This window comes from Zonotrichia albicollis, chromosome 6 (assembly GCF_047830755.1).
Source record: "Zonotrichia albicollis isolate bZonAlb1 chromosome 6, bZonAlb1.hap1, whole genome shotgun sequence".
Classification (NCBI taxonomy): Eukaryota; Metazoa; Chordata; class Aves; order Passeriformes; family Passerellidae; genus Zonotrichia; species Zonotrichia albicollis.
The window spans coordinates 29,684,223-29,708,928 of NC_133824.1; the positions used below are offsets into that span (position 1 = coordinate 29,684,223).

The 24,706-nt window shown below is 39.7% G+C and overlaps 2 protein-coding genes across 7 annotated transcripts in view; one reads left to right on the forward strand and one right to left on the reverse strand.

The window, feature by feature from the left end:
* ZNF106 (zinc finger protein 106) overlaps positions 1–10,836 on the forward strand; it is a 40,285-nt gene extending 29,449 nt beyond the window's left edge. For 3 of the 4 annotated variants that reach the window (XM_026794037.2, XM_074542971.1, XM_014268023.3), the window contains exons 15-22: positions 87–203; positions 639–830; positions 1,398–1,460; positions 3,020–3,139; positions 3,591–3,662; positions 4,813–4,884; positions 5,553–5,699; positions 6,679–10,836. In XM_026794037.2, the coding sequence (XP_026649838.2) occupies positions 87–203; positions 639–830; positions 1,398–1,460; positions 3,020–3,139; positions 3,591–3,662; positions 4,813–4,884; positions 5,553–5,699; positions 6,679–6,735 (840 nt within the window). In that variant the 3' untranslated portion in view covers positions 6,736–10,836. Of the gene's footprint in view, positions 1–86; positions 204–638; positions 831–1,397; positions 1,461–3,019; positions 3,140–3,590; positions 3,663–4,005; positions 4,782–4,812; positions 4,885–5,552; positions 5,700–6,678 lie in introns of those variants that run through there. The other variant, XM_026794043.2, reaches the window with a different exon arrangement.
* The window catches only part of CAPN3 (calpain 3), a 30,111-nt gene continuing 13,627 nt past the window's right edge, over positions 8,223–24,706 (reverse strand). Inside the window, exons 12-24 of one of the 3 annotated variants that reach the window (XM_005479996.4) lie at positions 24,290–24,301; positions 22,922–23,130; positions 22,368–22,404; positions 21,351–21,365; positions 20,173–20,274; positions 18,762–18,839; positions 18,021–18,078; positions 17,362–17,426; positions 16,263–16,331; positions 15,623–15,701; positions 14,001–14,117; positions 13,480–13,538; positions 8,223–12,864 (exon numbers count right to left, since the gene is read on the reverse strand). In XM_005479996.4, the coding sequence (XP_005480053.1) occupies positions 12,838–12,864; positions 13,480–13,538; positions 14,001–14,117; positions 15,623–15,701; positions 16,263–16,331; positions 17,362–17,426; positions 18,021–18,078; positions 18,762–18,839; positions 20,173–20,274; positions 21,351–21,365; positions 22,368–22,404; positions 22,922–23,130; positions 24,290–24,301 (927 nt within the window). In that variant the 3' untranslated portion in view covers positions 8,223–12,837. The remainder of the gene's footprint in view (positions 12,865–13,479; positions 13,539–14,000; positions 14,118–15,622; positions 15,702–16,262; positions 16,332–17,361; positions 17,427–18,020; positions 18,079–18,761; positions 18,840–20,172; positions 20,275–21,350; positions 21,366–22,367; positions 22,405–22,921; positions 23,131–24,289; positions 24,302–24,706) is intronic. The other 2 variants (XM_026794057.2, XM_026794061.2) reach the window with 2 other exon arrangements.

Sequence of the window (24,706 nt, forward strand, 5' to 3'; positions counted from 1 at the left end):
AGTGAAAATCATCATTCATTTCAGATTTTTTTTCTTGAATTGTTTTCAGTTAATAAAAATCTTTAAGTACTTCTTTCCATTGCTAGACCAAAGAGTGCATGGAACAGTTTAAATTGGAAGATCGAGTGCTCTGTTTACACAGTAGATGGCGGATCCTTTATGCAGGTCTTGCAAATGGCACAGTGGTTACTTTCAGCATAAAGGTAAGTTTAACTATTGGCACCTGAATGCCTGTTGTGATTCTGTTTTTTTCCTCTGTGTTTCTTTCTATTCTTTATCTACAGTAGTAAATGTATTGGTAATAAACATATTTGGGTATAAATGGTCGCTGTTGATCCCTTTTGGTTGTTTATTTTGTCCATGCATGAAGCTGTCCTATCTGCCTTTTTGTTTACCTTTCTTTTAGGTGCTATATTGTTGTATTTTTCCTTAAGGTGTCTCCTGGTCTACATGACATAAGGAGCTTTCTCTTTGATTTGCAAACTTAATTTTTAAGATGCAATTCTTACCACTGCTGTTTTGTGTGTTACTAAACTGAAATCAGATGCTGTAACAAGCATAACACAAAAAGGACTCAATGGTCTAATCAGTGTCATAGCAAAATTTTAATTCTTTCCATTTCTTTCTTCCCCCACCAGAATAATAAACAGGTTGATACCTTTGAATGCCATGGCCCTAGAGCAGTGAGCTGTTTAGCCACAGCTCAGGAAGGAGCACGCAAGTTGTTGGTAGTGGGCTCCTATGACTGCACCATCAGCGTGCGAGACGCGCGGAATGGGCTGCTCCTCAGAACCCTGGAAGGTCACAGCAAGACTATTCTCTGCATGAAGGCAAGTGTCTCTGAAAATACATTTTGGACAAAGAATGCTTAAAATGATGAGCAGATTGTGATAGGAAATGGAGGATTTCTCTATTTTAAATTATAAAAACTGAGTAATTTGGTAGGGAAATTCTCTGTTTGCCTGCCGTATCTCATGTCCCCAGCTGCCACATCTATATCTGTGCTTTGAACATTTCAGAATTTGTGATTCCATCACTTCCTTGGGCAGCCTGTTCAAATGCCTGATCATCCTTTCAGTGAAGAAACTTTTCCTAATACCCATTTTAAACTTCCCCTGGTGCAAGTTGAGGCTGTTTCCTCTTGTCACTTTTTAGGGGTCAGGAGCATAATTTTCCTTACATAAGCAGCATATAAATATGCAGCATGTCCAAAATTTCCAAGAGACATTGGGCTTTACTGTGCATGTGCTTGCTTTTTCTTTCATACTCTTGATTGGTTTTAAGGCTCTCAAATTTAGGAAATATTAGAGTATAATTTTAAACTGAACAGTGTCTTAATATTTTGCTTGCTCATTTCCATATCTGTTACAAAATATAAAACTTTTTTTTTTTCTAAGGTTGTGAATGATCTGGTATTCAGTGGGTCCAGTGATCAGTCTGTCCATGCCCACAACATTCATGTAAGTCTCATATAAAATGATGGAATGACTTTTGCTACTAAGGCACTGAATTCCTATGCTATAAAGTCAGCATTTCCAGAATATTTGACTGACTGGTACGACTGATTGCTTCCAGCACAGGAAATCTCATTATTTTCTGAATATGACTATGCACTATAGGTAACTCTGGAGGCATGAAGAGGCTACATAAACCTGCTGATTCTTGTCGCATGATACACAATGCCTTTTCATCTGGCCATCTTGCTTTTGCAAATATAACTACAAGCATGCTGATAATATGGAAAGGGTTCAAACAAAAGCCATGTGAGATAGTCTGGTGGAGAAGAAGTTTCTTTATTAGTGGAAGAACTTGAGGAACACTGTGCTCCAAGCTAGATTGTTCAAAAGCATCATGAATTCTTTGTCTCTCCCTCTTTTACACCATCTTCCCTTAGTCCTAGCAGAAGTATTCATGCAGCTATGCAATAAGTTAGATTAAGAAACTTATCAGAGGGAAATTTTAGTTGATACAAAAAGAGTTTATTTCTGTGTGTTTAGCTGTATATGTACTTAGTATATTTCTGTGTGTTTTGCTAACTGATCTCTGTGGTTGCATAAATAGTGCTAATACTAATAGCATGGTACTAGTTTCAGGATGGGTGGGAATATGTAACTAATGATGGAAACAGAATCAATTAGGTTGGAAAAGACCTCTGAGATCATAGAGAACAGCCTGTGACCAAACACCACCATATCAGCTATACCATGGCATTTTCAGCATCCAATCTTTCCCTAAACGCTTCCAGGGGCAGTGACTCCAACACCTCCCAGGGCAGCCCATTTGAAATTCAATTGTGAAGAGTTTCTTCCTAGTGTCCAACCTTCCTGGTGCAGCTTGAGGCCATTTCCTTGTGTCCTGTTTCTGGTTGCATTAGAGAAGGAGCTGACTTCTCTCTGGCCACATTCCCCTTTCAGGGAGTTGTAAAGGGTGATAAGGTCCCCCTGAGCCTCCTCCTCTCCAGGTTAAACAAACCCAGCTCATTCAGCAGCTTCTCATTACACTTGTGCTCCAGCACCCTTCACCAGCTTCTTTCCCTTCTTTGGACTCACTCCAGCACCTCAATGTCCTTCCTGAACTGAGGGGCCCAAAACTGCACACGGCGCTCGAGATGTGGCCTCACCAGTGCTGAGTGCAGGGGAGGAATCACTTCCCTGGTCTTGCTGCCCATGCTATCCCTGGGACAGACCAGGGTACCATTGGCTTTTTGGCCACCTGGGCGCACTGGTGGCTCATGTTCAGAAACAGAAGAGAAGAAAGAGAACTTTACACAGACCCATGCATTTCTATTGTACTGAGATAGCTCTGTGTTAGTATGGACAAACAAAAGGATAAGTAGTATTTGATCACAATCTAGAAGTGCCTTCACAGGGAATGGAATTCTAATAACAGGTGTTTCTGGTTTTGAGTAGTGAGCATTGAAGCTAGCTACCCTATACAGGTTAGGTAAAACCATCTTGTACTTTTATTTAAGAGAAAACAAACCAAACACCTTTTTTACCATTGCTTTTTCTTGATGCAGACCGGCGAGCTGGTACGGATCTATAAGGGCCATAACCATGCAGTAACGGTTGTGAACATTCTTGGGAAAGTCATGGTCACAGCATGTCTGGATAAATTTGTTCGTGTTTATGAACTACAGGTAAGAAAATAGGTGGTTACTAATGACATTTATCTAATATGTGTTAATTAGTGATTTTGAAGTCATCTTTGTCCTTTCTGGTCTCTAGCCCATCTCTCTTTTTCCCATCACTCTGAATATGTAGTTTTCTCACCAGTCAAAATACATGGGTTTTAAAGAATATAACCTGAAACATTTTTTAGAACCTGGGTTATTCCAAGACAATGACAGCTCAGAAAAGTGGGGAAATGCTTTGTCTGCTGATAGAACAAGAGCTTAGTTGGGCAAAAAGACTCCCAGAAGCAATGTAAGCAAAAGTGAGCTTTTCAAGATGACTATAAAGTTTGGAATCCACCATATCAGTTGAGTTGGTACCAAGGAAACTTCTCTTGAAAGTATTATCATTTACATGCCTATGGAAAATGGCTCTTAAAAAATGTTGTGCTAACAAATGTCTGTTTCTTCTTTCAAGTCACACGACCGCTTGCAAGTCTATGGAGGCCACTCAGATATGATCATGTGTATGACCATCCATAAGAGCATGGTAACTCCCTTCTTTTCACTGTTCTTAAAGAGAAGGTTGTAATTGCCACAGGTGCATACAAGACAGTTAAATTTCTTCAGATTAAGAAATCAGCCTGCTGCTTGGCTGCATTTCTAAGTTGTTCTCAGTCAAAAAATCAAGTGGCTGTAACAGCTTTATGTAATATTACTGTCTGGAGAAAAGTCACTGTTCACTTTACTGCAGTCTTAAAACAATAGTTCTTTTTGCAGTTATGATGACTGTGAAGACACTAGAAATAGTAAAATACTTCTGCTTTTTCAAATGTCGGTCCTGTTTGACTTTTACTGAAGGGAATCTCACTGGAGAAAATCTTCACCCACAGCCAAACCTCTAGCAACCTTTGACAGAACATAAACAAAGCTGTGCAGTTGATTCAGATGTACAGGTTTCTTCATGCATCTGCCCTGCAAGATAAGTTTCAGAAGCACTTCCGGATAAATATTTCTTAAAATAGTCTTTAAAAGCACTTATTTGTCTGCATGTCTAGGAATTTGTTTGCAAAGTTACTTTGAGACTGTAAAATGGAAGGTATTGTAGTGATCTGTAATAACAGAAAAGTTAAATCCAAAGGAACAGATTTCCTACTAATTGGAATACCTTCTGCCCAAGCATCACATCTCATGTGAGTCCAGCCTGAGGCTTGAGCTGTGCCCCAGCAGTGTCTGTCATGGACCTTCTCAAATCAAAGGGCTTAAATGAGAAGTTTAGTGATGAGTGAACGGATTTGCATCAGTCTTTCTGAAATTCTCATGTTTTTTCACACACTTCCTCTCCATCCTTTTTTGATATGCATAGAACTGGTTAGGTCCTGGAAATACATTCAACTTGACATTTACACCTACATATTTTTTAACTTTAGTGGATAGCACTGTAATTTAAACATTTTTCAACTGTTACACACATGACACTATCAACAATAGGGGTTATGGAAGCATTTCTTATTCATGTGTAGGTTTTTGTGAACTATGAATGCAAATACTAAAAGAATTTGGTTATACCTATTTTTAAATATAGAAGCCTTGCATGCTGATATTTCTTTGCTTTTGCCTACACTGAAGTCTCTTTCAAAATTTTGCATTTTTTTTTCTTTTATTCCCAGCTTGTTTATCCATAAATGTTTTTTTTACAGATCTACACTGGATGCTATGATGGCAGTGTCAGAGCTGTGAGGCTTAATCTGATGCAAAATTATCGATGCTGGGTAACTAGCAAATTGTATTTAGCCTTCATTATTGAATTTTCTGGGGGTGGTCTCTAGTCACTTAGTCTTGGGTAGGTTGACTTAGATTATTCATGATTTTTTTAAAAAAATGTGTATTTTTTAATGTGTATGTATGTGTATTAAAATATATATCACTTAGGTATTTATCACTAGTTTCATTTTTTATTGTCTTTGCTGTATGTGTGAGTATATAAATATGGATGTATGTATGTGTATATGTGCTTTGGGGTAAGTTGTTAGTGTGAATTGCTGTTCTTTCTAACTGTTTTTAGATGTATAACTGTTTAACACCTAAAACTTTGGCTGAGTGACATAGAAAAGCTGATTTACTGTGCTAAATAAGTTTAATTAAATTCCAAATGACTTTGTCACAGGTAAGCTTAAATCTTGTAAAGGCTTATTTCCCCTCTTCCTCCGGCCATTCCTGGTGATGGTCTAGGCTTGGCTAAAGGCAGGAAAAATTTCTGTAAAGCTGTAATTAAAAGAATAGAGACCATGGAAAATGGAAATGTAATAAGATAAAAAACTTACAGGAGTTGGCAGGCGTGTTTACTGTCTTGGCAGAATATTGTGAAATTGCAGGAAGAAAAGCATTAGCAAAAATTGTGTTTTCCTGGCTTATTCTGTTGTGTTGTTTTTTCTCCCAGTGGCATGGATGTTCACTGATCTTTGGAGTTGTGGACCATCTGAAACAACACCTGCTAACTGACCACACAAATCCAAATTTTCAGACCCTGAAATGTCGTTGGAAGAACTGTGATGCTTTCTTTACCTCCAGGAAAGGTTCCAAGCAGGTATGTGGTTGAAATAACATGATTGTATTTGGTAATATAAAGTACTTTATATCACCACAATGGTGGGACTTGATCCTATTTCTCTTAAAAAGGGTTAAATTTTTCTAGCTTTGGCAGGCTTAACTGCATGTGGTTATAGTCATGCAAGGCTAACAGGGTTCAGTTCAGCCTGTGGCAGATGAGCAGTGCAGCTATGGTAAATTGACATATGGTCAATTTAAAACAGTTTGATCCTAAATTATTACATGGAAATGGTACAATTCTGAAAATATTAAAGAAGTTCTACTCAAGATATTAGGACATTTTTGAAGGAAAAATGTTTTTATAAGATGAACAAACATCTGCCTTGAAAACAGGTTTTTATCCTTTTAATTTTTATTCATTGCTATCTCTTTCACTGTTTATTTTTCACATGAAATTGGTTTTACAAACAATCTTTAAATAAGTAGTGCATAAACTTCTTTATAAAAGTTACCACAGAAAGGGGAAAAAATGAAGAAGGCATAAGAATTGGATGAAGTAACGTGGAAAGGATTGGGGGATGGGTGTAAAGAGGGCAGTTACCTATAGACTGACTGGTAAAATCTACATTTTAGTCCTTGGCAATATAAACTGCCTTCCTTGGAATGCTTTCCAACATATGGGAAGGATGGAGATTTCTTCAAGAATTAATGAACAGTAGAATCCTTTATTTCTCTTTAAGTGCTGCTTTGGATATGATGTGTTTGTGTAATTTGCTCTTCTAATCAAAAAGAAAATTTTTTTATTTGCCTTTAATGCTGTGCTATGTGAAACACTTTATATATGTGATTTAATAGCTTGACAATGATAATATTTAGAAGCTTTAAGCCAAACAAATGTATGTTATCTAGAATGTCACTTTCACTGACACTTCTGGAATATTTTGCAGTCTTTTGTGGGTTTTTTTGTGATGATCATAATGACTTGTTTTAAATTGACTTCTCTGGTTCTTTTCTAGGATGCTGTAGGACACATTGAAAGACATGCTGAGGATGACAGCAGGATTGACTCATGAAGCTTTTCACCTCCCACATTGGGAAGTAATTTTGTATGTCAGAATTATTCCAAATAACATCAGTTTCTTACTCCAGTCTTTCCTTTTTCTTTTCCCACTTGGAATGCAAAAACTGAGTGGGGCTGAAATGCATTGCTGTGGAGACTGCAGGTTGTGTTGCACTCTGCAGGAGTAAGGCTGGTAATTAAGACTTAGCCCAAGTTCTTGCAAGTTTTTAATTAATTGGTGGACAAGAATATTCCTTCCTCTTGTCTGCCTTGTTTCTTTGTTGTTTGTCTTTTTTCAGGTGGTTTTATTTGTTTTTTTAAGAAGCATAGTCTTTGGGAAGCCTAAAGGGGTGTGAAAACTTAGATTACAATAGGTGCTGCTGTTTGCAAACTCAGCTGGAATCCTGTTATGTGTCTAAGACATGTCTGGTTTTGTTGTATCCAGTTTTATAGCTGATTTTAATAAAATTCTGCAAACCAGAATATCACAAATTCTAACAATGTAACCTGAATATCCAGTGTACATTTTTACTTTCTTCATATAAAGAAAAGTTATTTTATGGGGACTGGAATAAACTAATTTTTTAATGTTAATTGTAACTTATTTTCTATTTCTTGTGTAAAAGTTGCTATAACTGGCACAATATATACAGTGATAAATATACCATACCTCTTGAGATATCTTGTTTATTTTGAGGAAAGTGATTATTTCTTGAGACAGATGCCAGTAGTAGCAAAACAGCCACAACAGTGGCTCTACTCACAAGCTTTGCAATCTTAGTCTTTTTCAGTATAGGTCCTAATGTATAGGAAAGAAGTAAGTGGTATCTGTTTTTCTTTTAGTTAAAGAGCAGTGTAATCACCACTGCTGTCTTGACAAAACACCATAATTGGATTGCTGATTTTATGTAATCTTAGTGACTGAGCTTTGCAGTCCCATACTGTCTAGGCATAGCAAACCAAAAGAAATGCAAAGGCACTGTGTGTCTGAGTGTGTCCACTTTGGTAGTGTTTTGTTTCTGTTGTGAACTGCCTTAATTTGGCTTGGGCTATAAAAAGTTCACAAAAACTCAACTGGAAAGAATGGAGCAGGATTTTAAAGTCTAAATTTCTAAAGCAGAAGCTGAGGATATGAAATGCATATCACTTGTAAAAGTCTTATTTCACCTAATGCACAGAAAGTACCACAGAGGCCAGTGCAGAAGGGAAGACTGTTTCAGCTTGTCAGGGTTCCCCTGCAAGTGTTCCCTCGAGTGGGATGGCTTCACCTTGTGAAGTCCAGTGCAATGCCCTTCTGGCACTAGCCATCCTCTCTCTCTTAATGACACTAATTTAGCAAAGAACCCTCTTAACATTGAGACTAATCTAGCAAGGATCTTTGCATTCACTTTTGCCTAGCTTGCTGCTCAGGATAAAATAAGCAGAGATTTTCCTAAGCTGTAAGTGAAGGTGAAACTGAGTTGCTTATACACTAATCCAGTGCCAGTTTTTCAAAAAACCTGAGTAGACTTTTAGTGGGTATCTTTTTCACAACTACTTTCATACTTGTCAACCACAGACCAAGTAAGTTTTATAGCCTCATTCTTTGACTGTAAAGAAGCCTTTTTAGGCCAAGAAAGTGAATGACTCAGGAAATCCCATGGATGTTTGACTGCCATCAAATCAAGGAACTTCAAGGCCTTCTCTGGAGCACACTGGTTTTGTATTAGCTTACCAGACAAGCAGAATTGCTCTTACACTGATGAATATTTTTTGTGAGACAGGAGTAAAATATGAATGAGATGCAATAGCATCTTCTGTCAAAGACATGGGAATCTCTGAGATTCCAGTGCTTTTGTGGTGTTTGATTTTGTTTGTTTACTTTTTATTAAGCTGTTTGTGCATAGCAAAAAGCCCCAATATGTGGCCCAGACCTCAGGCTGTTCTGAGGATGGTGTTGTTTTGGTTTTTGTGGATGTGTGTTTGTGGTTTTGGGGTTGGGCTTTTTTAATCTTTCTTTCTATGGGCTGTGGATGAAGCAATTCAATAGAGAATCAAGTTTGGGGAAGTCTTTAAGTGGTGTAGTTGTTTTATGAGGGACAGTGTAATGCTCTGAAGTCTGAGAGCATTTGTTTGGGTTTTTTCGTGGCCTAAAAGCAGAAGACTGCATAATTCTTAAACCATTTCCAAAGATGTTGATATTCAGGAGTTCTTCTGGGAGTTTTTTGAACCACAATCAGAGAGCGTGTAAGTGTGACATAAACAGGGTGGGTGTCCTAAGGTGTGTCCTTCGTGGGCTGTGCTGCAAGTGAAGGTGTGGAGCAGTGTCTGGAGGACAAGCCTGTGGGGCAGTAGTGGCATTCTGAAAAATGTGTGTGAGAATAGATTTTGTTACTTCTCTCTTGTGATTCTTTCAGCTGTTTTCAGGAACATATAAAGATCTTTTTCCCTAGATGGTGCAAGAGAGTTATTACACTTTATTTGCATTCCCATTTGCTTGTTGGGTTTATCTTTTCTAGTTGGTGGAAGCAGTCTTTTTTTTTTTGTATGTGGTCCATGATATTTCCTTAACTGTCTTGAAAACAGTCCTCCTGAAAAGTCTGGGCTTCTGAAGTCCAGCTTTGGCAGAGGTATCTTTTGCTACTTTGTTGGTCATTTCAGATACATTGTAAGAATCCTAAAATGGGAAAGAGGTGGGAAAATAGTAGAGCTGCATGAGTGAAAAATTTTGCTTCATAAATCAGAAACATTTTTTTAAAATCCTCAGAGGTTCAGAGAAAAATGCTGTACTGTTTTGTCATGAGGATATCTTAAAAGGAATTGCTATAAAGTTGTGCAGTTATGGAAATCCCCCAGCTTCTCTGGAGTTCTGTGGAGAGGTTTCCTATTTGTTCAGCTGGAATTTGGTGCAGATTTCACAACTGGCCATTTACTTCTTCTGGAGGCAATTGCAGGTGCCAAACTAATGTTTGTTTGTTGGTGTTCATTAAAGATCCTCTATGGACTTGCAACTTAGGGTTTTGACTCCTGATATACTTCTAGTTGAAGAATGTAGTAGCTTTGGGAAGGTGGGCTGTTTGTGACATTTAACACAGTAATATTTGCATGAAAAGCAGTACTGCACATCTGAAGCCACTTTCAAGACTATTTATTTTTGATTTTGGTTTGGTTTTTTATGCAAGTAAAAAGTTGTGAGTGGAAGAGTGAGTAGAGTGAGGATTTATTTTGTGGTTAGCTGTGGATTTTTTTATTAGTCAGGTGTTTAAAAACAAGTTCTGTACTTGCTGTATGGCTAATTACATACAGCCCTTTTGGGATTAGTCTAGATTAGTTTCTCCTTTCTCCTTCAAATTTCAGAGATAAATAACAGATGTCTGGCAGTGCTAAACACTCTGGCCTAATGCTGCTGCTGCTGCTTCTGTATGTGGAAGGGATGGAGGGAAAACTTCTGCATCTCTGGGTACAAAGATGCATTAAATATCCAGGCTTCTGCTTACATTGTGCCACTTACATGTAAATTACAGACTTTAAACATATTATCAGCACATAAGCTGGCTTCTGCAAAATAGCAGGAGCTTGGCTGTGTGGAGTGTTTGAAGTAGTGCAGTTCTTAATGCACATTTTCAAACAGTACAATCAGCTGGATCAAGGTAAATGATAACTGCAAACTGCAATTAATGGCAGGGGAAATGTTTTTGTTGGAAAAATACTTTTCCCTTCAGCTGAATTAAAACACAGGTACAGGTGAATCTTTGTTTTCGGGTTTGTATGGTACTATAATTCAAGCAGTCTAAGTTGTCCAGAGTTGCAGAATATGTGAGGAAGGATAAGGAAATTGTTTCAGCTAGTGTTTGTAAAATTATTAATCATCAAGGAGCAAACTGTGTAGGTATATATTCTATGTGCCTGCCAGCTTCTCAGATTTCATTTTGCTGTAATGTTAAACAGTCTTTTGGGAGAATGGAAGTGGAATAAAATAACTTGATTGAATATTTAGTAATTTAAGCTGTGTAGAACATGTGCACAGACTGATCATTGTTTTCTTCTCTCAGTTTGGTACAAAGCTGTGAGTGTAATAATGAAACTTCACATGACAAAAGAAGAAATAAAAAAAATAAACTTCTTTATATTGTTACAGTTTGTCTGTTTCTCCTTTGTTTTAAACAGAATGATTTTCATACGATTTGGTAGAACTTGACTTTGTTCTGGATTTTTTCCCATTCTGTGAGTGCTGGATAAAGTCAGACAGGCCACTTTGAAGCTCCAGCACTGGCAGGAATGTTACAGGTGTGCAGAAAACCTCAGACCCAGTCGTTTGGCAAAGAAATGAACCTGTCCATCCAACTGATGCCTCCAAGCTGATGCGCTGCCTGTCTTGCTTCATGGCCCATTGCAAGGGAAGTTCTGTAGAGCTTGTTGGTAGTTCACTTATCAGTACTATAAGGACCAGTTTTGAGTTGCCAATTAAAAATCCTGATTTTGATCTTTTGACTGATAGATTTTGTTTTGTCTCTGAAGATCCCAGCCAAGAGCATCTCTGCACTACTTGTGTGGAAAATAAAAGCTTTGTGGAGGTAAGGCATGGCTGGAAGCCAGGGCTCCAGGTGTTCCAGTCATCCTAAAATTTATTTGGGTTAAAAAACAGTTGAATAAAGAAGGAGAATAACTTTTCTTTAGATAAATTATAGGATTTTCTTCCTCTCTCAGAGTAAGTTACAGTGCAAGACAACACTAAGAACTTTATAGTCAAAAGGTTTTCTGGTTCTTAGTGACCTTTCAGTTAATGTACTACTCACTGGAATAACTTTCAGTGGATGCTAGAATTTGGTTTTTAATTTTTACTTTACATTAGTGGATTGCGTTGCTACTTTTTGCCACTAGACAACAAAGTAAAAGGTTCTCCTGACAAAGTCGGGTCTTCCTTGCATGTTTTGTTTGCCCTTCCATTTTTTATATTGTACCTGTTATCCTTAAGCTGGTAGCAAGGGAACCTCTCAAGTGCTTTCTTTTTTCTTTTTTAATGTATTCAAGGAGTAAACAGGCAAATATTTGAGATATTAAGCTAATTTCACACTTGCCATAAACTCCAAAAACTGCTCTATATTCAGGAGAATGATGGAAGAGTGCTCAATATTTCATCTTCATCTGTTCTTACAGAATGAGACCAAAAAGCCTAGGCCAAAATCCAGTTGGTTTTATTTTTGATTCCATTAAACTAATTGTACTTGCCAATTGGAATAATATTCCCAAAGTGGTCATGCTGACATATATTCTCCTACAAGTCCCCTATTGCAATAAAGAAATACATGCTAGTGTTGGGAAATAGGACCTGCAGCAGGGGAAATACATGTGTGTAGATAAATAAATTTGTATGTATAAGAGGTTGTCTGCCTCAAATGGCAAATAAGTTTCTCAATATTATGGGGAATGCGGTTACAATGAAAAACATTTACGATGTCCACATCTGTAATCAGGATAAGTACTAATAATGAGAGCCAATTGCTCAGTTCTGGTACTTCTGCTGAGGCGTTACATCAAGCTGTACTCTGGTATTGCAGTCTGTTATGCCCTGCTCTCCCATTTCTACATAGCAGAGATCCAACCTGCACAGCCAAATCTGTAACTGAGTCATTGGGTTGCATAATATTAATGCAGTTAGCACAATCTCATGTGAATTATTCAGTAAACATTACAAAGAGATGAAAGGATAATACCAAGAGCAGGACAAAGAGTTAATGACCAATTACAAGGTAGCAGTAAACACCTTTGACTTTCACAGTTAGATACAGCCCCAGTTTCATCTCACTTGAGGGAAGACCTTTCCAGTTGTCAGCACAAGCAGAACAATTTTGTATTCTCCATGTCTTCACCATGCAGAGAAAGCTTAATTCAGTCATTAATAAATTAATCTTTGTTGCCCAAAGGAAAAATGTCAGGATATTATAAAAGTAGTTAGGAAATATGCGTACTGTGCTGTCCACTACAGTGTGGTTCTCTCTTTTTCCAAGGGCTTCTTCCCATGTGCTGTTCGTCTTGAGGAGTGAATGACATGATTAGCAATTGCCATTGGGATGAATGGTGCTAGTCCTTGGAATCTTCAGTGTGATCTTGATAGAGGTGGCCACTGGCTCTGGTGTTACGCATACAGTGTGAGCTGCAGCCACTGAAAGAAGAGTTAAAGGATGGATGAGTTGTTGGTGTCCTCCCACAAATTGTGTGAAGACACCACCATCTCTAGCTGGAAGGCAGCTGCTTGCTGTCACTTAGCATGGAGTGGCAGTGGGGAATTTTCTTGAGTCTCTTGCTCCTACTCCTATTTCTCCTTCCCTTGCAAAAAGTGATGGGTGTTTTTAATGTCCTCCCTAACAGAGGACATGAAGTTGAAACTTTCTAATTCTTCTTAACAAGATCTTTTTAAAGGTAAAGAACTATGCTAAGCCCCATTATCATTTAATACCATATCACTGTGTTTGATCTTAATTGCCTCATAAAAAAAATCTCAAAAAATTTTTATTGACTTTAAAGATGATATGAAGAGACTGCAGCCATGCCCGTCAGCACCAACTGGAGTCTTACAGAGCAACTGTTGTTGGCAGATCATGGATGTTTTCCATGTAAAATTGGTAGCAAAATTTTAGGAGGTTTTGGGGTTTCTTACCAATTGGGTAGCAATTTCTCTATTCATAGAATTCTCCCTTGAAAACATGTGCAATGATTAATACAATTAAAATTTAGTATTGGGACGTTGTGTTAGACATACTCTCATAAAGCAGCTTACCTCCAGGACATTGAGCTTAATGATGCCATCTCCATCTTTGTCAAAGGCGTGGAATGCCCCTAAAGTAAGGAAACGAAAATATGGGGGGTAGATTAGGTTACTGTGTGAGTAAAGATGATTCCCAGACAGGAAATCAAACAGCGCTCCCATTGTGAAATGCCAACTTGCACAGGTCTTCACTTGTGGGGTCACTTTCTGCTGTGTTTTTCCTTAGTCAATTCAAGGAGAAACAAAGTGATTTCTTCTGTGTTTGTGTGAGACAACTTGTCATCTTAGATTCCCTAAGAACATGTCTGTAATAATTAACACCCTACATAGAGGCAGTAGTGCTGTGAACAAACTTTGCTGTATGATGGGGCTCTGAGCAATCTGGTCCAGTGCAAGGTGTCCCTGCTCACAGCAGGGGAGTTGGAACCAGATCATCCTTGAGATCCTTTTCAACCCAGCACATTCCACGGATCCAGGGCTGTGTCTGGGGGCAGGAGGGGAGGCAGTGCCCTGGGAGCGGAGTAGCCACTCACGGAACATGGCGTCCAGGCGCACGAAGCAGCAGATGAAGCTGTCAAAATCAATGTTCATGTTCTTGTCGGCGTAGCGCATGGTGATGATGTCGTAGAGCTGGTTGTTCAGCCGAAACCCTGCAGGGAAGCAAAAACGGGCACAGGTGGGCCTCGGGTGGGGAAGGCGCTGCTCCATGAGGGGGGGGCCACAGGCGCTCCCCTGGCCCAGCTGAGGCCCGGGCTGGAGCGTCCTGCTGCAACTGCTAAACAAAATCAAGTGAAACTGTAAGGAGCTTCAGTGTGTCCAGCTGCCTTCCTGAGCCAGGAGCAATGCTGTGAGAGGGCCCTTAGCACATGAGTTACCTCAGGCTGTAAGTGTGAAGAGGAGAGCTGTAGCCCCAGAAGGCCTGATGGCTCAGCTGGGCCTGCTGAAAGCAAATCAGCTAAAGCTGGCAACAGAAATGCAAGAGGAAGTTGCTATAAAAACACAATTAAGCAGTGGTCAGAAAATAGACAAGGAGGCAACTTCTTGGTGTGGTAGGACTGAACTTTGGCACTGAATGCTTCAGCCTGTGCTGTGCCTTGAAAAGGTCTGTCACGGTTTAGGTACAGCTGTTTGTTGGCTAAATGCAAGGCCATGCATAGCTTATGTGCTGTAAGGCTCTGAAATGTTCTCAGTTCTCAAGTCAGGGCAGGAGGTATTTAAGTATTTTCTCTTTTTACAGTGACAACTTCCCTGATGAGAACAGAAACCTGAAAAATAAAAATGACCCATATTTCTACCACAGCAGGAGTCCAGATCTAGGTGTAGTTTTGTCTTCAGCAAAGGACTCCAGAATCACTGAGGTTTTGTAAAGTACCAGGTAGCCATTTGTTTCTGTTCCTTGACCTGCCAAAATACTACTGAAAAAAAGGTGTCACTGAAATCATCCCAACTAGTTGAATAGTGATACTACAGATTCTCTGATCAAAGTGGTTGTCTCACTCCCTTAGAGACCTTTTGTGGGGAGAGGCCTGCTCCCCAGGGGAAGAAGCATACTGGTGTGTCTGAGACAAGCAGGAAAAGTCCAAAGTCCCTCTTATCAGAATGAATTTCATTAACTGCAGTTTTGCAAAAATACTTTCTTATCATTGTGCAGATAGAAGAGACTGACCCCACAGTGGCTCAGTATGGAAGAAACATTAACATGACTTAAGAAATGCCCACCCAATTGCCTGTAATGCACACTTGGACATAGACCTGCTCCATCCCAGTTTCAGGGCCTGTACACTTAGGTTGAAGGTTTTCCACTGTTCTTTGTTTTTACTTAGACAAATGTATAGAATCCAGAGCTTAAATGAGAGTAAATGCCTTCAGCACTCCCTGGTCTCCCTGAATAGCAGCACCCTGAGTAGGACATCCTTAAGGCAGCAAAGCATCACTCACTGGATTAAAGAGGAGCTGAAGAGATCTATTTGGCTGGCAAGATATACAAGTCTTGCCATTTGGATATTTGAGAAGCTCTGTTGGGGGAAAAAAATATTTGCTAGTTTCTCTACGATCTGTCTTTAAAAGGCAGCACAGTGTTCAGTGATCTCACCCTGTGATGCACCAAAACAAAACCAAGTTTCTTGAGCTGTGGGCGCTGCACAAGGGACAGTACCTGCATCGTTGACTGCGTTGCGCATCTCGTAGCTGTTAATGGTTCCTGAATGATCTGTGTCATAGCGCTTGAAAATTTTCTGGAAAAAGAACCCACAGAAAACAGTAATAAAAACTTGTACTGCTCTTGAATGCACTCTCTGAGTGGATGTGGGGTGTGTGCCTCAGGCACTTGGAGGCTTTGCCATGTGCCTTATATTGCCATTGCTAGCAATATATATAATAACTGTTTCCTCTCAGTTGCAAAGCAAAATAATTTATATCCAATTTCTGGGAAGAAAAAAAACTCTCCCCTTGAGACTCTCCTTGTTTGACTTGAGCTTATGCTGGTAATCCTCCCTCTTGATTGCCCTAATTAAGCTATTATTGAGGCCTGATTCTAGTTCCCATCATTCTCCTCCTTTAATTTGTATGCCTCTGTGCTACTCTCATGGGGCAAGGCTGTACATGGGATATTCAGGCTATTTGCTTAGGCTGTGAAGTAGGATGAGGAGAGACATTACTTTTCATTTTTGAAGCTAATTCACAATTATTTTTTAGCTTTTCTTCTTGATGGAACATATGTGGAGAGTTCTAGTTTTTCTGTAGAACACTTGCACTGCAGAAGCTGTGAAGAGGAGCTGTGAAGATATCAGCAATACCTGCCAGCTTTTAATCTTGTCCCAGAGATGTCGAAATTCATCAAAGTTTATCTTCCCTGAGCCATCTGTCTGTGATGAAAACATTCAGGTAAAAAACCCACAATGCTTTTAGGATAAAATTAATTAAGTCTGCAATTACTGGTAAAATGATGAATGTAAAACTGGGTTGGAGATCTCCTCAGCATAAAGAGTTGATTCACCTTTGCAGTAAAACATTTGTAAACGTTTTGGTTTTTGTGTATAACATGGTGCTTCAGGAGTGTGAAGTACTATTTCTACTTTGTGTAGAAGCAAACTTCTCGTACAGGACACAGCTTTGCCTCTGGAATTATTCTAAAAGTGCATGAGTAGGATGCTTTAGTGGGATCCTCTGAAATACCTCCAAATGTGAAGCTCACCTAATGCTTTTTAAGACAACTGAGCTTTACTCTAGCATGGATCTCTTTCTGCCTTGCTTAAAATGAATTAAGAAATAAGCAAAATGTTGACTAAAGCTCTTCTCAAAAATGTGTTTAGGCTCCAACCATTATGGCTGTGGGTTGTAGTTACACTTTTGTTCTGTTATATTTGAATGCACTTACATTCTCTGAAAATTGTGTTATCTCAAACTGGAAAGCCTAGGGTGGTTGTAGCAGAGGTAACCACATGGCATCTTATAGTGTGTTTTATTGCACTTGTTCCAGACAAGCTCTGCCTGCATTGCAAGGTGAGTCCAGTAGAATATGTGCTACAGTACAAACTTAAAGAGATAAATATAGTAAATTTCTTGGCAAGATCTATAGTTATGTTGACTTTATTTCAAATATAATATTGAAAAAATCATGCTTTAGTACCTAATGTGGCCAATGTCTGATACCTAAAGAAGAATGTCATACTGACTGATTTATTCTGTAGTTTTCTTTTTGGAGACATCTTTCTCTGCTAATTATATTAACATTGAGATGACTGGAATTAAGATGTGCCAAACCAGGAGTGCTTTTTTATTTGACCACAGAATACAATTTGCTGTTTTGTTTCCCTGGCTTACTAAGTGGTATGGTGGTGAGAAGTGGTGAACTCAAGTGGTTTCAAGCAGTCCCTTTTCACCAGGAAAGGATACATCCATTAAAGCAATCATGCTGCGGCAGGATTCCAATTCAAACCCTTCTGACCTTAGGTCCTTATCTGAAACAAATGGTCCCAGGTGAATACAAATCATGCAAATCAGCAAATTATTTTCCTCTCAAGTGTAACTCTAATCAAAGTAAAAGCCAAACCTACTTCCTTTGTCCAGTAAGAAATGAGTGGTAGAGAAATCTGAAAAGACTCTCAGTAATGTTACTGCCTGTGAATTAGATTTATTTTTCTTGATTTGTTACATACAATAAAAAACTCTGAAAAACTCTAAACTAATTCCTAAATTACTAAGGAAGTCCAGGGTCTGTTGGTTAAAGTTTGCTAAACAGGGAGAAATGTTTGCCTCTCCACTAGAAATTTTTTAAAGGGCATTTGCAGACTGTGAGAATTGCATTATTGTCCCAGTGGTAATTCCAATGAATGCATCTGCTCATTTCTACATTATCAGTACTAACAACCTGTAGAGATAATCTCTGTGAAAAGTTCAGCTTGTGAAAGTCTCAGATGCATTGTCCATGGAAATGTAACTAGGAAATTTCTGAGTTTGAAAACATCAATAATTTTTAGAAATTCGGGGAGGGGAGTTGTGCTCTGTCACAGATTTCTTTGTCCAGGGTTAGTAAAAAACATGCTCAAACTCACGTTTTTTTACGACATTATTGAGAACATTCCTAAGTTCCTCAGCATTGATCTCCATGTCCTGTTGGAAATGTGGTGAGAATATCATTAGTTAAAGAATTCTTTATGAAAAACAATTTTATGGCTGAATATGCTATAAGACTTTGGTCACTTTCCAATTAGACACATACATGTTTTAAACCAGAGGGCATTCTACTTCATGTGAACATTAGTCCAGCCCTTTCCTGAGGCTTAGGTACAAGGTAGACCTGAAGTTACCATACAGTGCTCATTAAACTACAACTAGAAGAATGACTGGTAGTTTCAAGCCAGTCTATAAGTAAAATAGTAAAATCAGAAAATTCCTGTATCCCATATGCAGCCATTTGATTTATGCAGTTCTTTGATCTGTTTTTATCTTTAACTTCCCTTGTTAAGCATATACCAGAGGGCATTCATTTCTAACTTGTTTATATTTGCTGTGCAAAACAGCTTCTTGTAGGAGATAGGAGAAAAAAAGCTGGATTTAATAAGACTCCCTCAGCCACAGTGAGAATAGTTTATACATACATATGAGGATAGCTGCGTACTTAATGGGGTTCTTATTTGATTTTACTTATCTCAAAACCACAAAGAGAATTTGATGGGAGGAAATGCAAAGGAAATTTTGATATTCAATGTTTTTTATCTATGGAATAGTTGATTTAGGGGCTGTTGTGGCCAGGCTGCTTTGAGGGCAGAGACAGGGATTGATTGCATACTCACATCCCCTGCAATCTGTCGGAAAATGTTCCTGAACTGTTTTTGCTCTTCACTCTCCTCATGACCTTTTGTTGAAGAATGCTGAAAAGAGGCAAGCAAAGAAGAGATACATCCTGAGCCCAGTGGAAAAGAAAAAGGGCCTGGATGGCTCATTTACCCTTGTATGAGGGATCATCTTAGTGAATCTGGAGGCCTTTGGAGGAACGGGTTGTCCTCCCACTTCTTTCCCTATGTTTTTGTTAATTCTCTTCCTTAAAACTGCCAAGTATTTAACTTCATCCCATTGTTTTCTCTTCTATTTGAGGGAGCCTAAATAACACTAGTAGTTATCTTCTAAATTTTTGTTCCAAAATATTGCCAAAGAGAAGTTTGGAGCAGAAGAGGCTTATCGGAGATTCAAAGAATGGTTTTGATTGAAAGAGACCTTAAAGATTATCTTGTTCAAGCCCCCCTGCCATGGGCAGGGACACAGTATCTGCCTCACAGCTGCTCTATAGGCAATACATGACCATGTGAGAGCTCTTTATGATGAGGGGCAGGGGCCCTTGCTGAAGATAAATAGCATATGAGACAGAGGAAAACAAGGAACATGAGGCTTTCTCAGTCACATGGAAAATGCAACCCTGAACTCTGAAGCTGATACTGAAAAGGGAAATGAAAGCTATAGGTAACAAAGTGGATTTCTTGGCTTATTTCTTGCTTTCCTTTGTCTAAATGCAGAGGAAAGTTTAGATTGGTTTTCACTTCACCCCCTGCATGCTCTAGCAGTCATGCAGCACCCTCCTTGTAAGCAGATGCTCCAGCCATGCCCCCAGATGCCACAAGCCTGGATGTGGGATCTGGCTGTTAGATGTGTTGTGTCTCACCCACCTGCAGGAAGAAATTCTGAATTTGCTACTCTGTTTTCCTCCTCCCTGGTAGCGAGGGACAAGAGAGGGGTGCTGGAGCTCCTGGGTTTACCTGTCCTTTATCCTCTGGCCAACAAGGACTAGGACAGAGGTGTGTGTTTGTAGCAGAAGAGGCTGTGGTCATTGCCAGGAGCTTCTGCAGCCCCTTGGGTGCAGTTTGTGCATGCGCCCTTCTAAAGCAGTACCACCTCAGGGGGCCGAGCGGGGCTGAGCTGAATGTGGGAAAGGAATCTCTCACAACCAGGATTCTTGTGTGAGAGAGCAACCAGGAGATTTTTCAAGCAACTCAATCCTCCTGTAGAGCTGTTAAATTGCTGAAGGGACAGTCTCTCTGTGCTCGTGCTCATTAGATCCACATAAACCAGATGAGAGTCATGTAAAGATTTGAAGAGAAGCTGTTTAGTATCTCAGGACACCTCTGCCCCATTCTTGTGTTCTCCTCAGCCACTCTTTCATGCTAGCCAGACCAAGCCCTATTCTCCCCCTCTGCCCCTTGCTGCAGAAACCTTTTTCTTATCTGCTTGGGTTTTTTCACCATCTTTGCCAGCATTTTCATCTGCTGTCAGCTCCTTATTGCTGTTTGCTCTGTCAGAAACGAAGATGATAGGCTAGAAGAAGAAGAAGAGAGCAAAAGAGAGGTGGAAATTACAGGAGAAATAGTGGAAAGGAAAATATTTGGTTACAAGCATTCTGTGGAAATACATGCAGCAACAACTCCTGCTCTTGAAAGACAGTTATTGAATCTGTTTGGTTTGTTGTTTTTGTTTGGGGTTTCTTTGTGTGGTTTTCTTTTGGTTTTGGTGTTTTAGTTGGTTTTTGGGTTTGGGTTTTTGGGGGGTTTTTTGGTTTGTTTGGTGTTTTTTTTTTGTTTTTGTTTTTGTGGGGTTCTTCCCCTTGTTTGTAAGCAAAATAAGTCTCCCAGAGTCTTATCTCACAAACTGATGAACTTGCCCCTCAAGGACAGTAGCACAGAAAACAAACCAAATGTACATAGTACCCAGAAAAGGAGTTATTTGTGTAGGAGTTTGTTAGTTATGTGAAGCATATGTTCTTTATCTGTGGTGACACTTGAAGCACTCAGCAGTAAGCAGCCATTTGCAATTGTTCTGCTTTGGTGCATTTGAAACAAGGAAAAAACTGCTACATGATATGAATGTGTTACTCTAGAGTATTAATCACAATCAGCCTCTCTTGGGATTAAAATATCTGCTTACATTTTCAAGGTCCAAAATGTGTTGTGTCAAATCAAAAATAGAATGCAAGACTTTGGTGAGCAGAAACTTCAGGAAAGAGGAATGGCCGCTGCACTAGCTGGTGGAGAGCAAGTGTGAGGGCACGTCTGGAGAAGGGGTGCTTTTCAGTAGCAAGGGGTGTCAGGTTGCCTCTGGAGAGGCAGGGAGGAGGAACAGTTTGAGCAACCCAGAGGACTGAGCTGAATAGTTTGTTACCCTTTCACCCCCCCTTTGAGTGAGGGGGGTATATGATGCTAATGCTGTTTCATTAGAATCTCAAGTAGGAAGACAAAATCTTTGTTGCATGCAGATGGCCTCGTATCCAGCGCCCTTCATTAACCAGGTCAGTTTCCAGACAGAGAAAATGATAATAGCAGGGAACTCTGTCCCTGCTCATGCATTGCACATGCTTTTTGCCTTGCTGGCACTTAGCACATTGCACAGGTACCTACCTTGCCCTTTTTCTTCTGTGTGAAGAGACAAAATTAAAAAGTGCTTGATCAGATTATGCAGCACTGAAGGCAAACTTTTTTTCCCCCCTTTCTCATGTTTATTTTTCCAGTTCCTATACTCATACAATTTTTCCCATTTCCTATATTTATAGAGCTTTCAAATCACTAAAAATGAGGGAACATGCACCCACCAAGAAATGGCATACTGAAGGAAACACATTGCTGAAACCATAATAAAACTGTGTCTCATCTCATCTGGGGCTTTGTCTGCTTGAATAAAATCTCTTTAGTTCTGGGTATTCCTTTTCGTTTTCCCAACCTGCTAGTGTCAGGGAGATTGAATTTCTATGCCCATAGATCAACGATATCTGAAGTGACAATTTAATTCCCTCACATCTGGACAGTTGTTTTTCACTATGACAGCAAACAGAAGGGGAACATTTCTGAGCAAATTTTGATGGTGCTCAATTCTGTGCAACAGCATTTGCTCTGATTTTTTTTTTCCAATACTTATTGTATTGTTTGCTATAGTATATTTCCACAAAGATGTGTAAAAATCTCCAGAGGGAAGAGTTAGAATTTGCCTTGGATGTTATTTTGAATCAGAGTGCTCTTAGGATCCCTTTTCAGAAAGCAGGTACTTCAAAATAAGGTAGTTTTTTCTTTATTAGATGAGACACGAATTTCACAAAGAAAGTATCTCAGGGCACAGAGCTAGGCCTCCCTTGGTAAATGGATAATCTCCATTGATGGAGACAAAATCAGTGCTTAGCATCCAGCTTCTCTATGCGAAGACCAGATTTCAAATCTGCAAAAGCGTTTTGGTGTGAATAAAGTTGAGAAAGTAGCATATATAAATCAAGTGTCAGCAGAAGTATCTTAATGAGAAAAAAGATGAGAATTTGGTAAAGGTTCTGTCATGTAGCTGCAAATGATTTCCTGCTGTCGGTTTCCCTAGGTATCATGTTCCTCTCCTCTCTACTCCTGTACACAAAAGAGGACCAGGACAGTACTTACCAATGGACGTTCTGCCTCAATCATGTTTTCAACCTCCCTAAATAGAAAGCAGAAAATAAATAAATCAGGAAAGTGACTGTTCCCAAAGTTGCTTGTTTCTTTAGGTGGTTTTTAAGCAGCCACTCAAACTTTTCAAGCAGCCCGTGGCGTGGGCTGGCTTCCAGCATTACAGCTGCAGGCTTTAGGAGCAGCTTTTTCCCAGTTTGAGCTGATCATCCCAAGTACCTTTTCCAGGACAGCTTCCACCTGGCCTACTCCTGTAAAGAGCCTTTATAACAGCGAACTGGAAGTAAAACAGAAGTTCTTTGGCCTTAGTAAATGCCTAATGGTTAGTTTGCAAAGGATATCCTGCAAGCAGCAAGTTTCTCCAAGGACAATTCAAAGCAGGTTCTTGTTAATCTATAAAGTAAGCTTGTGGAAATTAGTTTGCAGCTTGGAGTTTCTAATGAGGTTAACAAGATAAAAAGCAGGGTGTAGCAAACTGATAGCATGACTGTAGCTGACTAGTGACGTCACTCCACCTATATGGCCAAATAAATGGCTCTGCAACTTACTCTGAAAGACTTCTTTTCTCTGAGAAGACCCTGAGGATGAATTCTCCCTCCTGGTGGGGGTCATATGTCGATGGGATGATGACGTACTCGCTGGGAGGTAACCGGAAGCGCTCAGAGATTTCTCGCATGTTTATGTAGGTCTTACTTCTAGCTTTGGAGGCATTGTAGAGGAAAAAATCCTTCTGCAAGTGGTGCTTAGTACCATGCATCTGCAGAACAAATGAGTCCATTTGTCTTCAAGGAAGTCTTGCCCATTGCCCAGGTGGGTTGCCGTGCGGGCAGTGCACGGCTGGGACAGAAAACACAGGAAGGGGCAGCTTAGCAAGCAGGGAGCTGAGGACTGGTGGTAGCTGGTGGCAGGTACAGAGTCTGTCACCTTTGAGTTGCCACTGACTGTGTCTAGTTGGCTTCTGAGGGCTGCTCCAGGGCCCACCTGCAGATTGTGTGGCTGGCTTCTGCTGTGTAGGCACTTGTATCTCACTCTTTTTCTAGATGCTGGGTTGTGTGTAACCAAAGCTCAGCCACTTTCCTTGGAGGGTGCACGGCAAGGAATAGTGTAAGCAAACTCCTACATGCAGAATGGTAAAGTGAAGGTGCTTTCAGCATAAACATGTCCTTGTCTAGACAAAACATGAATTCTGTATCTTCTAAACAAATGTGATAATCAAACATTGCATTAGTTCAAATATGAAAATTAAGCCAAGAATTGTGGACTTAACACACTTGCGGGCTGTTTTTTGCAGAAATAACCATCTGTAAGATAGTTGGCAAAGACAACATTCAGACTGTCATCCTTATGTTTTCCAGGTAACAGCCTTCAGATGAGCTCGTTAGCAAAACTTCTGATGCCGATGATTCAGCTACTGTCAGACTCAGAAAAAATGTAATCTGTGTACTTTTGATAAGCTTTCTTCAATGTCTGAAAATACCATAATTTTCTAAACCATTCTAAGACTACAGAGAAAACTCTGTGACTGCAGAATGTAGGCCATTTGTATTACGTTTAGGAGCAAATGCAAGTGGCTTAGGGTGGTTCTGCATGGAGTGCAGAGGCTAAGCCCTCACAGGCACTGCTTCCCGGATCTCTGACCAACTGTGCAAGTGATGGCCAGGCCACCACAGAAGAGAAAAGAAGCATTGATGAAAGGGTCCAATTGAAAATGGGATGCGAGTGAGAAGGAACTAAAAATTACTCACAAAATATTACTAATAAACACTCAAAGCAAAAAGGTTAGCAGTTCTACTGCTGTTACATCCCTGAAAATAAACTTGACTGGACAGTCTCCTGCTGAGTTACTGCCAGGCACTACAGTAACACTAGCTGTGGGTATACACCAAGATGTCAATCTGGCTCCGTTCTGCGCATACCTCTTTGGGCACCTTAGGGAGAAACAGAGAGAAGAAACAGTCAGAGCTGCAAAGGGAGACTACATGTTTATAGGTCACACAGAAGGGTATTCAACTAAAGTTCTGAGGACATAGTAATTAAAATGCCCTTAGTCAGATAAGCACTTTCCCTCTTCCTTTCTAAGTTTCTTGACTTCTACATGAAATCATGAACCAAAATCTGAACCAAATATGTTTGTGCAAGGGACTGAGTAAATTGACTTTTTCATCAAGTCAATAGCAGGGACAGAGGTTAATTGCTATGTGTGAGCCTTGGATGTCTGTTTCCTTTTCCACACTCTTCTGCCAGTGAAATGCTTAGTTTCAGAAAGGACAAAAGGGAGATTGAAAAATATATGTGAAAGAATATACTAAAATCTGGCATTAGGTCACTATAAA